Below are 14,866 nucleotides of genomic sequence, written 5' to 3' on the forward strand. Positions count from 1 at the left end.
TTTCCAGCTCGTTCCCTTAGACCTTGCAGGTTCCAGCTATCAAAGCAGAACACACCTGGGGAGCTGGAATAGACACCAAGGGGCCTATTCATTCTCAGGAGTATCAAATGGAGCAGGTACAAGCAGAAACTTCTGAGTTGGTATACAACACCCTGAAATTTTCCAACTCATGGTCTAAGCCAGGGGTGGAGATTTTTTTTTTCCTGCCAAGGGCCAATTTGGATATATATATGACATCATTTGTGGGCCAGACCCTGGTCAAACATTTAATTAACTCACGCCTTATATGATAGCTAGAACTGCTTCTCGTTAGGAGGTACGTGTCGTCTCAGGCCTAATATGGTTCTCAGGCCAGACATGAGACTAGGCCCATCCCTACTCTAAACAATGTGTTTTGCTACCTAATGTAAGCTCGGGTTGTACGAGAAAGGTAGTGTGTACCTTAGCAAAGGCAGCAGCAGTCATCTGGACACGGCCCTCATCAGAAGCATAGATCTTGAGGTCATGGCGAAAAGTGCTATGAAGACGAAGCAGCCCACATCCGGGAAAGCCAGCATAGTCACCTGGGCGCAATACAGGGGACCATACATGAGCGGTTATAAATAGCCATATTTAAACATGCATTCCCCTTTAACTCCCCTATTTCCCCCAACTCATTCTCAGTCTTAGTCCAGCTCTGCTAGGTAGTTACCCTCCAAAACACTTACCCTGTCCTCCAGGGTACATGCAGCGGAAAGCTCGCCCCAGCTCCTCAGCCTGCACACGACCAGCAGGAGTCAGTTCTCCACCCCACTTCAGGACCAAGAGTAGAGATGGAGCCGGACTCTCTTGCTGTGGATCTGAGAGAATAAGGGGTGATGAAAAGGTCCAGATCTAAGGTAAATAGTGGGGACATCTAACGTTAAGTCTTTTGAGGAGACCAGAAAGGGGCTGGAGGCAATTGAACAGTTCAAGAATAAAGATGTGAGGGGTAATAGGAATGGGGTATTAATATCTTACCCTGCCCTTCATTAGAAGCTTTTACTCCATGAGGGTAGTAAGTTAACTGCACCTTCCGGTTGATGCCGGAGAAGTGACCATACCTGCAGGACAAAGTCCCCATTTACTGCCTTTCCTGCCAGACAATTCTCACTGTTACTGGCTCCCCTTTCCCATTTCCCTTCTCACATCTCTAGCACAGACTTCAGTTGCTCCAGTTTCCCAGTCTTCTCCTCGATCTCACCACCTGGCTCTTTCTCCAGCTCAGTCAACAGCAGCCGTGTGATGTCCAGCACCTCCTGGAAGAAATATTAGGGCATTCATGTAGGAAGCCAAGCCCTGTGGTCTTCTCCTACCAAGTCTCTAATGGAGGTTTCTATTGCATACACCTTATATTTTCCAATGTGAAGAGCCCTAGTGTCGTAATGCCTATATACTGGGCTACTAACAGCAAGGTCAGCAGTTCAAAACCACTAGTTGCTCCTTGGGGGAAAGAGGGGCCTTTCTACTTCCGTAAAAAGTTAGTCTCGGATACCCGCAGGGGCAGTTCTATGCTGTTCTATAGTCACTTTGAGTCAACATCTACTCAATGGCAGTGAGTTATGTTTTCCATAGCACTGCTCTTCCCAATTCACCACCTTACCTGTAGCTGCTCAGGTCGTTTTAATTTTAATTTCCCTGTCTTGTAGCCACCATGTTTTTCAAATAGAGTAAAAAATCTGAAGAAGTAAGGAGAAGTGTCAGTGTGGGGCCAGACAAAGCCTCTGGGAGATGCCTCTGGTCATCTCCCCACCATCAACATCTATTATCTAACTAGGACATCCTTCCTACCTTGAGTGTGTCACTTCCATCTTCATTTTCTGTTTGGGGGTACGATCTCCATGACGGATAATTGCAATGACACAACGAAGCTCCATCCTAGGATGGGGAATGTGATCAGAGCCTCCCCCACCCGACAAATCTTATCCTATGTAACATGTCACAGAGCAGAGGAGAAACTGAGAGTCAGACTATTGGTTAGGTTGGGGAGAGTGCCAGATTATGCATGGTCAGGAATTTTCCATTGGTTTGTCTGAGGAAGTGCCAAGAGCCTTAAGTAGATTACTCTACGTTTTTACTTTTGCTCACATGGTACCAGATGTGGTAGGAACAATGGGAATGTCCTCAGCCTCTGTTGGGATGGACCATGGGATCTGGAACTGTGGGGCCAGCTCCCGCATTATGGTATTCCTAAAAGGAGAAACACCAACAAGCGAATGAAATTCCCAAATATAACACTAAGTAAAACTAGCAAGATGAGGAGAATGCATTCATGTAATGTCTAAAACCATTCCAAATAAGTTCCACAGATCTACTACAAATAGAAGCAAATGAGCCACCTCAGATTTAGGACCGTGGTGAACTTTGGATAAATGGAATGGAGATATGTAATCAAGGAAGATTAGGACATCAACAGTATTCTTAATATTTTATTTCCTAAGTTAGAAGTTTCAACTTAGATGAATTTATTACGTATTCATCATTCTTCACATCATTTTGAATATTTTAAATGTTCCATGAAATTCTTTGTAAAGTCAGGTTGCACAAAACAATTATCTATAGAATGATCACATGTAGTAAAATGAAACATGTAAAATATAGTTTGTTAACATAGCGATGAAAGAAGCATTGTTGTGTTCAGTTTGTTCATAGTAATTATCATTGGAAGTACAATGCTGGGAAGATGAGGGGCTACAAAATCCTTTCCCTTTTAAAGAATTTTTACAATATTTAAAATAACAGCTTCACAATCTTCCCTAAGCCCATTCTCCCCAGCTCTTACCCTAGAATCTTGGCACAGTCATCATAGTATTTCATCGAGTTCTTAACGAAACTGAAGCCGTTGACATCACACACAAAAGAGTGGCCATTGGCACGAAGAAGGTCAAATCCACAAACGGTTTGCTGCAGGGAAGCGAGGCAAGAAGAAGATAGAAGGGGCCGCTCTTACAACACTCCTGCCCGTCTTTCTCCCTCATCCCACAAACCCCCATGAGCCTTCGGCCACCTTAAAAGCTACGCAGACTTTCCTGGCCACCAGTTTTTCCATGGCAGTCAGCATGACAGGATACCGGATCTCCTTCCCCTCACTGTCTCGCTCCACCTTTCCATCCAAAGCGGGAGACTTTCTGGCTTCCGCGTGAGCATAATCCGGCCCCACTGTATATACCTGCAGGTACATAGCATCACTGAGTATGTCCACAGCTCACCCTGTGTATGAGAAGACAGTATGAGCACTAGCTCTGGACACTAGTTTCAGAATTAAAAAAGCAAAACAAAAAAAACCACAGAGCATTAAGAATGAGATTGACTTTTGTTTTTCCTTCTGAGCACTACTGAAGTATTGTTACGAAAGTTTCTCCACAGGACTCCACGACTATCGTGTAGTCTCTATTAATAAATAAGTTATCAACATTATACCATTTTCTATGTGACCCTTGCCCGTGCTGATAGCAATAATGTGAATGTCTACAACACTCCCTGCTTTATCTTCATCTGAATATGAAAGCCAATCTCATTCACACTTTATTTCTCCCCACGCAGGCATTTGTAAACTATATCCACCATAACCTTGACATCAGTGCCATCTGTCGGCATGAACTCTTCGTAGATGTACGACCCCGTCTTTCGGACACTGCTCTCAGGAGAATACACGCTGCTTCGGCTGCCAATCTTCAAAAGGGAGAGAGGGGGGAAAGCATGTTGCTTCCATCCTCCGCTTTGTGTCTAAAACCTCCAGCTTCCCTCCCTATGACTTCAGCCCTGGCCTTCTACCTCTTTAATTCTTCAAATGCTTCTCTTTGACTCCCCAAATGCTCACATGTCCCCCACCTACCCAGCCCACCCCACACACCTTACGGAAGAGGCGCTGGCTTCCTCCCCCTGCTGAGCTGGGGTAGTAGATGTACACATTGTGGTCCTCGGCACTCACTGGCTTCTCCACAAAAGGCTTGGGAAAGACAGCTCCATTGACCTCTACCTGGTCTTCCCCTTCGATCAGGTTGCATTCTGAAAGTTAAGTGATTACAGAATACTTCCAACTCCTATTCCCCAGAGTTTTAATCTCTGAAACCCTCACATTTCCATTAGCTTATCTTGGTAATAGGTATTACAATATCTTTATTACCAGTCCAAATCTTTGTCCAAGGACCCATGGTTCTAATTCTCCCCATAATCCAGTATTCAAAGTCCCACTTAGATAAATGTACATAGGAAGTGTGTAGAGGCTGAAGAACTGGACTGAGTCATGCACAGCAAGACAGAGAAGGTGGGGGTAAAACCAGGTACTCACCCTCCGGCCGGGCGGGGTCACGATTGAGCACAGCATATCGAGGCAGATCAATGCCCTCTTCCTGCAGGATCCGGTACACCTCCCTCCTGTCACCCCCAAATAAATTAGCTGGGAGAGTTGGGATGAAGGACTAGGGGCAGGGCTGGAGATTATAGTTGCACAGAACCCAAGTGGGCATGGTATAAAAATTAAGCAAGTTTGTTTGACTCTGCCCCTCCCAGAGTGAGTTCCCTAAACATCTCTGGAAAAGACTGGGATAGAATCTCAGAGCCCCGCTCCCCCCTCCCCCGCCCCCAAGCCCACTGGTCAACAGAAAGCTGTACCTATCTTGGATGTAATACTGCATGGCCAAATCATTGATAAGAAAGGGATTTCGAAGCTTGGAGTAAGCAACAGCCTTATCCAGAGGAAATCCTGGGATGAAGAAAGAAACAGGCCACAGAGTGAAAGAGAAAGAACTATTAAACATATTAAGATTACTAGTTAACATTGAGCTCCCACCCATCCGACTTCATCACTAGCCTTCTTACCATCTTCCCAAAAGTCTAGGACAGCCATCAAGAAAAAGTAAGAAGAAATTATTTATAAGTTCCTTCCAGAGACCCAATTCCCTCAGAGACTCTAAGAACCCTACAACTGTCCAAGGGCTAGAACAGGGGTCCTCAAATTTTTTAAACAGGGGGCCAGCTCACTGTCCCTCAGACCCATTGGAGGGCCGGACAATAGTTTAAAAAAAAAACTATGAACAAGTTCCTATGCACACTGCACATATCTTATTTTGAAGTAAAAAACAAAACAGGGCAAAAACACCCGGTGGGTGGGATAAATGTCCTCGGCGGGCCGCATGTGGCCCACCAGCCATAGTTTGAGGATGCATGGGCTAGATCATGGGCTATAAACTACCTCCATCGAGTCCTCCAAGACACAGGGAAAGTAAACCCCTTCACACTATTATCTAGTGTGTCAGGGAGAATTGGTGGCATCTTTATCAATACAATACAGCAGCAAGAACCTCAAGTCCCAGTCTAGCATCTCCAACACCATTCCTTCCCATTCTCCCTCCCAGATCCCAACCTTTGGAGTGGAAAGAGATGAGGCAGTGGCAGGATGGCCAGTTTTCCACAGGTTCATTGAGAATCACATCTTCTCCCAGAATGATAACAGTCAGGTAGTCAAATCGGCAGAGTCGCTCTAGGATTTGGGTCATTGGCTTGGACTTAGATTTCTTGGTCATGGCACAAATGCCGACAATGATCTGTGGTTCGGGAGGCTACAGGAAGGAAGTGTTATCAGGAACTCAGGAACCTCCTACCTATACCAATATACCATCAGGGAACAGTGTCCCAGATTCTTAAGACACGGGGTTGTTCTGCTGGGACTTCAGAACTGTGGGATCATGGTTGCGTCTCTAAATTCAGAATAGGTTGGGGAAGGAATGGGGATTCTATTGCCTACCAAATAGGAGACTTTCCACGATAGAAAATGTGTGTGTTCAGGCAGATGAATGAGAACCAACTATCATGGTTAATATAAGGACGGCACAAGGGCCGGGGTTTCACAGAGATGTCATGTAACCCGTCTCCACCGGCCCTCCCCTTAAGTTAGAGAAGAGCCTAAATTAGAGTTCATGCATTTGGAAAGAATAGAGAGATGTCTTCATCCAATGAAACCTCAACTTCGTCACATGGGCCCCACCACCGGGTTCCGTCACTTCCCCTGGTCTTACCCCTTCGTCCTCCTCATCCTCAAGGAGCTCGCTGTCACTCTCTTCTGACCTCATGCCTATTCCACGGGTGCCCAGTCCTTCATCTCCAGCTCCAAGGAAGAAGTGGGCCGTGGCGCTCTCGCCCTCACTGGCCGGCAATGACCACATCCCCACCGGAGCACCCACTCATCCCGCTCTGTGGAGGGGAGCACACTGTCAGCCTGGAATCTAAGTGTCCTGGCGATGGGTTGAGGATGAGGTAGGGAAATAAGACTCCAAGTGGGAACTACTTGAGGGCTCTAGGGGAAATAGGGAATAAGGTTATGGGAAACAAGCACAACAAGAAAGGAGGCATGAGGGCTATGACTAAAGATCCATAAGAGAAAAAGCAAAGTCTCCTCTCTTCCCATAGCTCCCCGACCTCCAATAGACACTGGTCAGAGGACAAGGGGGATTAATTCTTACAGTGCTGGCATGTCCCTGATTCTGCCAGAAAGAAACAAGTTCACATCCAGCCCCAAATGGAAGAGGCAGTTCCTCATGGAAGGCTCCTGTTGATTCCTGCCCGAAGAGAAGGTCGCAGTGACATATCAAATGTTGAAGGCATCCCAAAATGTTCTTAACCCTTCCCCGACTTACGGATTTCATTAAGGATCAAAGGAGTTAGAGTGCTCAGCTGCCTCTGCCCTTAGCCTCCGGCTTCAACCCTACCAGGGATTGAGTTGAAAAACACTTCTGGGAGGCACTTTACGCTTTAAGCATTATAGCAGATCCTTAAACTCCCATCTCACTTTAAAATTCCCTGTGTGCCCTTTTACCTTAAGAAACAGTTGTCAAAAAAAATAAAAATAATAATAAAAAGGAAAAAAAAAGAAACAGTTGTCCAAGCCCAGAAAATCTATTCAAGGAAAGAGGTCTAGCACTGACTGGGAGGCTGCAATTGCTAGCCCATTCTCAGACTGGATGAACATTTTCTCTACCAGGCCCTGCTACTACAGACCCAGCACTGATCTAGACCAGAGTACCTCCGTTAGCATTAAGAGCCCCTCTTAAAGCTGTCGTCAGTAAGAACATCTTGAGTCCTAACAACCTAATGGGTCTCCTTCTGGATGGGGATAACTAGCTTGGTGATGCTCAACTGGGGGTGATTTTTGCCCCCAGGGACATTTGGTAGGAGGTATTTTTAGTTTCCACAACTGAGGAGGTACTATTGACACCTGGTAGCTAGAAATCAGGGGAAAGACTGGGCATTCTACTCCCATAAAGTTACAGTCTAGAAAACCCACAGGTGGGGGTGGGATGGGGCGGGGGTGGGGGCTCTGAGTCAGCAGTGACTTGGTAGCAGTGAATTTGAAGAATGAGTGGTCAGGGGTATGTCTAAACATTCTACAAGGCCTAGACTACCCCCCATCCCCACAACACACACACCACTAAAGAATTATCCAGCCCACTGTGTTAATAGTGCCGAGGTTGAGAACCCCTGATTGAGAAAAACTCTCCCATATAAGAAGACATGTACAAGGATGTTACTAACACTCTTGGTAATAACAAAAAACAACAACAAAAAACTGGAAACAACGCAACTGTCATTAAATAAAACGATAGAGAAATACAATCTAGTATTTAACAACAGTCTCCAAATGCAGGCTGCAAAGATACATTGTGTATACGTGCAGTACAAATCCATTTGTATGGTTAAAATATTACATACTGTTTATGACTACACACACATGTAGTACTCACTGCCGTCAATGCTGACTCATGGTGACCCTATAGGGTAGGGCAGCACTATCCCCGTGAGTTTCCCAGAGAATCTGTTTACGGAAGTAGAAAGCCCTGTCTTTCTCCCTTGGAGCTGACTGGTAGTTTTGAAATGCTGACCTTTCAGATCACAGCCCAATTTGTTACCACTACACCACGAGGGCTCCTTTCATAAGTAGTAGACGTATGAAAACATGGACTGGAATGACATCAAACTTTTCAAAATGATTACCACTGAGGAGAGCGAAGAATGGAATTGAGTCAGATTCAAATGGTACTTCATGATCTTATTTCTGTTATTAAAAAGAGTTGAAGCAAATATATAAAGGGTCAACATTTGTTAAGACTGAACTGTGGGGTACGGGTATCTGTTATTTTCCAAAAAGAGAGACACATCAGCAATTTTCTGTGGTCTCCCAGAGTTCTCATGAATACACACCAGTAACTTTGTAATGAAAGATTCGAACTCTTTAAGTAACTGGATTTACAGTCTGACGGACTTTCAGAAACAATCTTCAATAACTGCTTCCTGTTTTAATTTAAAACCCTTCCATTACAAATGAGACGTCCAGCTGTGATTAGAAGGTCGTAGTTAGCCTTTATATAGCCCTCGACCTTTCTAGTCTTCATCATGTCTTCTCTTCATTGCGCAACATCCAGGGGGGAGGGGAGGGGCAGCAGGCGCCTCAGACACAGTATTTCCAGTTGTGCACTACGAGTCTAGAGTCTAACAGACTCCTGATAAGTAGGCTAGTTCTTTGAATTAGTCTCTTTAGTGAACTGGCCTGATTTCCCTGGCTTGTGGAGTTCCCAAGATCCCAGGAAAGTTTAAGCAATTCGAATTTTGTTGCACTCTTTATCCTTTCTCCGAATCTTCTAAGATTCCTAAGCTTTTGCCCTTTCTTTCATGAAGTCCTTCCTGGTTGTCTGAGTGAATGGGCAACAGTCAGGTTCCTGAAAATATTATTACGGCTGTATAATAATGGGGGATGGTAAGAAGTAGGGGCAAGAATCTGCTTACAAGTAAGGGGTTGAAGGCATATGAAAGGCCTACATTAAAAGTTAACAAAGCAAACATAGAAGCCTAACAGAAATGTCTATGAAGTAAGCCAAGATTTATTTAGATGTACCTTTAAGAGGTGTTGGGGTTTGATGTGATGTTCCCTGAGGCATTGCTGTTTTCTCTTCCCTTCTCACCTTTTTCCTGTCCCCCAATGCTTAATTGCAAAAGAAAAGCCTCAGCTTCTACACTAGGCTGAAGGGCAGTCTTACTCAGGCCTGGATCAATGTGGGCAAAAATCATGGGCAGAGGAAGAAAAGGGAAAGAGGGAGAAAGAAGAGAAGGCAGCAAGAAAAAGGCAGGAGGGTCATACAAAGACTTCTTAGGAATATTTTTGTTGAATAAGATCTAAAGAAGGAGAAAGAGAGAGGATAAATAAAAGCAACTTCCTCTGTCTGTGTAACTTCTTTATTCCTTCGAGTTGTAAAACCCTTCCAGTTTAGGGCTGGAGTTGAGGGCTGCTTGCAGTAGGCTTCCAATTTCCTACATCGGCGATGCAGGGTGGGGAAACCCTAGAGATTCAAACTCCTCAGGCCACCACCATTAAGTCTCCTTCTCACCTTTGCCAGTGGACCCCTCATTTCCTTCTTGATGCAATTCCTAGTCGCTCACACCAAGCCCAGAGTCGAGTCGATTCCAACTCACAGGCCCCCTCTAGAACAGAGTATTACTGCCTCCATAGGGTTTCCAAAGCTGTCATCTTTGGGGGAGCACACTGCCCACCTTTCTCCCTGAGCAAATGGTGGGTTCAAATGACCAACCTAGTTAGCAGCTAAATGTTAACCCCCATCCCACCCCACCCCCACCCCTGTTCATACTACCAGGATTCCCCAGCCGCCCTATCTACATACACCCTTATTCTGACGGACAGAGCGCACTGCCATCCCTGGGCTGTTATCAGTTCCCTCATACTGACTCCCCCCTCCCCCAATTTACCGTCATCATGCCTCACTGACTCTCCTAATCCAGCTAATCCAATTGATCTTTCATGCACAGATCCCCCAAGTATAAGCAGTCCTTCAAACCCAGACATGAGTCAGGTGACATCTTTTTTCTTTTCTTTGGACCCTCAGACCCTCTTTGGGAACCCCTCCCACCCCCACAAACTGCCCGAGATCTCTCTCTCTCTGTCTCCCTGCGCCTGAGATGCATCCTGTCCTTCCGCACACAACCCCTCTCTGCAGGCTCCATCACAAGCACTCCCCTTCCTCAAGTTGACCCTGCCCACTGCTGATTCCACTCCTCACGCAGAACCCCACTCCCACGCTACTTCATGCAGAACCCCCGAGACACACACACTTCGGCCCTCCCCCGGGTGGCCTTCACCCCCACTCTTCCTCTCACGCTGGCCCTCGCACACCCTCCTCCGTCCGTCTTCGCCTCGCACAGCTGCCGGGCACCAAGACCGCCCGCAATCGACTCCGCGCAACGGGCTCCCGGGGATCCCGACTCTGCCCGCCCCCGCCTTCTCCGCCTCACTCTCCCTCCGTTGACATTGAGGCCTCTCCGCAGGGCCGCTTTCCGAAGCCGCCCCAAGCTCGGGCTGCGGCCGCCGGACCCCAGCGGAGACCCCTCGGCCGAGCCCACCTCCTCAGATACCGCCCCCAGCCCCCAGCCACTCCCCCACCGCCCCCGGCCCTCACTCACCCGCCTCCCTCTGCTGGCGCAGCCGAACCTGCCGGCAGCGACTCCCGGCAGCGGCCCAATCAAAGCGCGACTTCCCTGCGGGGCCGCCAATCAGCGGAGAGCGCACGCCGGACTCGAGTCAGGCTGCGTTGGCCGGCGCTCCTGCGCGGAGGAGGGCCGCCCCTAGTGGCGCGGACGGGAAAGTGCAACCTGATGCCTCCCTTCCTCGGCTTTCCTACTGCGTCGCCAAGGCTCACGCAGACGCTCCGTCTAGACTAGGGGCACTGACGTCCGCGGAATGGAAAAGTCCGCGTTTGTGCCATTGCACGTCCTGGGGGCAAAGCGGAATCTTCTGTTTGTTTCGAAAAGATCCAATAAACGTAGCTTGAGAAGGCCGAACTGGAAACAGGAGTGATAGGGACATGGAGAGAAAAAAGAAACAAAGGAAATCATCACAAAGGTAAAGGACAGAACAGAGTATGCATGGAGGCGATAAGATGATGAACGAACATGGAAGACTAATCAAGTTAATTCCCTGTCTCTCCACCCACACCTTGCTTGCTCTCTACCCTTCCGGATTAAAAACAAAACAAAACCTCAAAACACAAATTGTCATCGAATAGGTTCCGAGTCATAGAGATCCTATACAGAACCCCGTTGATGTCTTGGTTATGCATTGGGCTGCTAATCGCAAGCTAACCTGCAGGCAGCTACACCTGACAGCGGCCCAATCAAAGTGCGACTTCCCTGCCGTTCCAAACCACCAATTGCTCCTCAGGAGAAAGACGAGGCTTTCTATTCTCTTGAAAACCCACAACGGCAGTTCTACCCTGTTCTAGAAGGTCACTATGAGTTCCAGATTTAGAGTCAGACAACTATGACTTTGAATCCCAGCCTTGCCCTTAATAGTTGGGTAGTCTTAGACAAATTACTTAAATCTTCCCAGCTTCCATAATCTTATCTCTAAGATAAGAATGGAATTAAAAGGTACTGAAAACATTTTGTATATGACGGGGTTCAAAAAGTCCTCAGGGAAATGGAAAACATAATGGAATCTTTCCACAAACTTTATGACGCACTCTCAAACATTTTTATTGTCCTTGCTGTCCTCGCATCTTCACTTGGTCAGGAGAAGTGACACTGATCAAAAGTTGCAAGTCCCCAGTCTTCAGGCTTAGGAATCTTGCCAATTTTCAGTCAGGTGCCTCATTACTCTGAGCCCCAAGGCCTTCATAGCCGTTATCCTCAGAACTAGCCTCCCTAATTCATATTCAAGTTCACACACCCCTCTGCCACTCCAATAATTCACACATTATCTTCCAGGTAATTACCTCATCATTCTTGGGGAAGCCTAGTGGTATAATGGGTTAAACATTTGGGTGCTAACCAAAAGGTCAGCAGTTCAAATCCATCCGCTGCAGTCCCAGCAACCTTAAGGAGTTATTCTACTCTATTTTATAGGTTCCCTGTGGTCAAAATGAACAAGATGGCCGTGGTGGGTCACAATTAGCAAATAGGGAGACTTAATCCCTAATCATGTGCTGGAACAATTCAATTCAATATTTATTTTAAAAAACCACACCCAAACTCATTACCACCAAGTTGATTCTGACGCATAGTGACCCAACAAGACAGAGTGGAACAGCCCCCTTTGGGTTTCAGAGATTAAATCATTTTTTTAATTATTTAATATTTTTATTGGGGCTCATACAACTCTTATCACAATCCGTACATACATCAATTGAGCAAAGCACCCGTATACATTTGTTGCACTCGTCATTCTCAAAATTCACCTTCCACTTGGGTTCCTGGAATCAGCTCGGTTTCCCTTTTTTTCCCCCTCCCCGCCTCCCCGCTCCCCCCTTCTCCCTGGTCCCTTGATAGTTTATAAATAATTATTATTATATCTTATCTTACACTCCCCGGTGTCTCCCCTCACCCACCTCCCCATTGCCCATCTCCCAGAGAGGAGGTTACACATAGATCTCCAAGATCAGTTCTCCCTTTCTACACCCCCTTCCATCCTGGCGTCGCCACTCCTACCATGGGTGTTGAGGGGTTCGTCTGTCCTAGATTCCCTGTGTTTCCAGATCCCTACTGCACCGCTGTACATCCTCTGGTATAACCAGGTCCGCAAGGTAGAATTGGGGTCATGATAATTGGGAGGGGAGGAAGCGTTCAGGAACTAGAGGAAGGTTTCGAGTTTCATTGTTACTACACTGAACCCTGAGTGACTCATCTCCTCCCCACTACTCCTCTGGAAGGGATGTCCAGCTGTCTACAGATGGGCATTGGGTCCCCATCACACACTCCCCCTCATTCACGGTGATGTTATTCTCACCACCACCCCACCTTTGTTGTTTGAGACCTGGTCTCCTCTGCCCTTCACGATCACCTATGTTGGTGTGCTGCTTTCGTGTGGGCTTTGTTGCTTCTGGGCTAGATGGCCGCTTGTTTGCTTTTAAGTTCCCAGACGCTATATCTCTCAGTAGCCGGGAACCATCAGCCTTCTTCACCACACTTGCTTATGCACACTTTTGTCTTCAGCAATTATGTGAGGAAGGTGATCACACAATGATTGTTTTTGTTCCCTGGTATCTGCTACATGGTCCATTCAACACCTTGTATTCGCTTAGGCTGTGTGCTTCTTCTCTGTGGGCTTTGTTGCTTCTCAGCTAGATGGCCGCTTATTTGCCTTCAAGCCTTTAAGACCCCAGAGGGGCACCATCAGCTTTCTTCACCACATTTGCTTACACACACGTCTGTCTTCAGTGATCATGTCGGGAAGGTGGGTATCATGCAATGACCGTTTAGCAGGGCGAGGTGCTATTGTATTGGGGGAAGAGATTAAATCTTTACAGGAGCAGTCTCATCTTTCGCCCCACTGAGCAAACAGTGGGTTCAAAAGACCAACGTGTAGCCCACTACACCACTGGGGTTCCTTCATATTTAGAGATATTTTTCTCTAATTGTTGAGTGCTTTATAAAAATTAAAATAGTGTTAATACTTATTGTTATTAAATCAATTAAGTACCATATTATCTCTTCCTATATGTTGTTGGATAGGTTTTTCCCCCCTTTTTTCTTTTAATGAATGTTGTTGCAGTATGTGCCTGTCAGAGTCTCACAGTTGAAAAGTTATTAAGGGCATTACAAAAATACCTGTATTTCCCTAGTGGAGCTATTATTCCGATTCCTTCCAACAGCTACTCTCTAAACCTAAATAATCTCTCTTTTCTCTGGGTAAGTCTAATTTCTAATTTGATTAGTCTCTTTTCCTGTCAGAGTCTCACAGTTGAAAAGTTATTAAGGGCATTACAAAAATACCTGTATTTCCCTAGTGGAGCTATTATTCCGATTCCTTCCAACAGCTACTCTCTAAACCTAAATAATCTCTCTTTTCTCTGGGTAAGTCTAATTTCTAATTTGATTAGTCTCTTTTCCATCCCCCACCACTTAAAAAAAATCATTTTATGGGGGGTTCGTACAACTCTTATCACAATCCACCCATTCATCCATTGTGTCAAACCCATTTGTACATATGTTGCCATCATCATTCTCAAATATGTGCTTTCTACTTGAGCCCTTGGTCTCAGCTCCTCATTTTCCCCTCCCTCCCTGTTCCCCCCTCCCTCACGAACCCTTAATAATTTACAAATTATTATTATTTTGTCATATCTTATATCGTCCAAGGTCTCCCTTCACCCACTTCCCCGTCCCCCTTATATGTAGATCCTGGTAATCTGTTCCCCCTTTCTCCCTCACCTTCCCTCCACCTCCCGGATCCCCCACTTTAATCTTAGTGGTCACCCTGTCAATCAAATGACAGCCCTACTGCTCTGGGGACTTCTTTCATGTCATTACACTCACTCATGCATAGCTACTCCTAGACAACCAGCCCAGCCACACAGATAACATCTCTTTCTCTCTGAGTGGCCTCATTCCAACCATAGACTTTAACCTATTCTCTGATAAACCACTCTCTTAACGGAGGCCGGAGAGCTAATGCTGTACCCAGTGCGCATGAATGAGGAAGGCAGGAGAGGGACACGGAGAAGTCTTAGAACAAAAGAAATGAGAATATGGGGAATGGGGGTGAGGTCACATCAGTGGACTCAAAGGAATTCATGAAGGGAATGTCTCCTTCCCAAATACTCCCTTCGAATATTTCCTATGGATATTCCAGGATCGCTGAAAGAAGAAACCAAGGCCTATACCCCTAGAATTCACTCTCCTTCCTTCCAGGATAAAAAACACCCAGGTCACGCTTGGAGTGGCATGGAAGACACCCTCTCAAATCTGAGGGGAGACGGGGAAGGACCAGAAGGAAGGCAGAAGTTCTTGGTCGCCTGTCTTCCTTGAACTCTGGATTAAACATTAGAGAGCCAAGCAAGGAAAGGATTTA

The 14,866-nt window shown here is 46.3% G+C and overlaps 1 protein-coding gene across 13 annotated transcripts in view; it reads right to left on the reverse strand.

Moving 5' to 3' along the window:
• PPIP5K1 (diphosphoinositol pentakisphosphate kinase 1) overlaps positions 1–10,515 on the reverse strand; it is a 39,099-nt gene extending 28,584 nt beyond the window's left edge. For 11 of the 13 annotated variants that reach the window (XM_075531517.1, XM_075531514.1, XM_075531511.1 and 8 more), the window contains exons 1-17: positions 10,483–10,515; positions 6,480–6,575; positions 6,036–6,210; positions 5,384–5,579; positions 4,633–4,723; positions 4,310–4,395; positions 3,872–4,026; positions 3,589–3,690; positions 3,026–3,187; positions 2,801–2,922; positions 2,107–2,208; positions 1,810–1,896; positions 1,622–1,697; positions 1,168–1,277; positions 1,000–1,082; positions 708–839; positions 442–563 (exon numbers count right to left, since the gene is read on the reverse strand). In XM_075531517.1, the coding sequence (XP_075387632.1) occupies positions 442–563; positions 708–839; positions 1,000–1,082; positions 1,168–1,277; positions 1,622–1,697; positions 1,810–1,896; positions 2,107–2,208; positions 2,801–2,922; positions 3,026–3,187; positions 3,589–3,690; positions 3,872–4,026; positions 4,310–4,395; positions 4,633–4,723; positions 5,384–5,579; positions 6,036–6,182 (1,773 nt within the window). In that variant the 5' untranslated portion in view covers positions 6,183–6,210; positions 6,480–6,575; positions 10,483–10,515. Of the gene's footprint in view, positions 1–441; positions 564–707; positions 840–999; positions 1,083–1,167; positions 1,278–1,621; positions 1,698–1,809; positions 1,897–2,106; positions 2,209–2,800; positions 2,923–3,025; positions 3,188–3,588; positions 3,691–3,871; positions 4,027–4,309; positions 4,396–4,632; positions 4,724–5,383; positions 5,580–6,035; positions 6,211–6,479; positions 6,576–9,395; positions 9,579–10,482 lie in introns of those variants that run through there. The other 2 variants (XM_075531507.1, XM_075531519.1) reach the window with 2 other exon arrangements.
• Between the last annotated feature and the right edge of the window lie 4,351 nt (positions 10,516–14,866).

This window comes from Tenrec ecaudatus, chromosome 14 (genome assembly GCF_050624435.1).
Source record: "Tenrec ecaudatus isolate mTenEca1 chromosome 14, mTenEca1.hap1, whole genome shotgun sequence".
Lineage (NCBI taxonomy): Eukaryota > Metazoa > Chordata > Mammalia > Afrosoricida > Tenrecidae > Tenrec > Tenrec ecaudatus.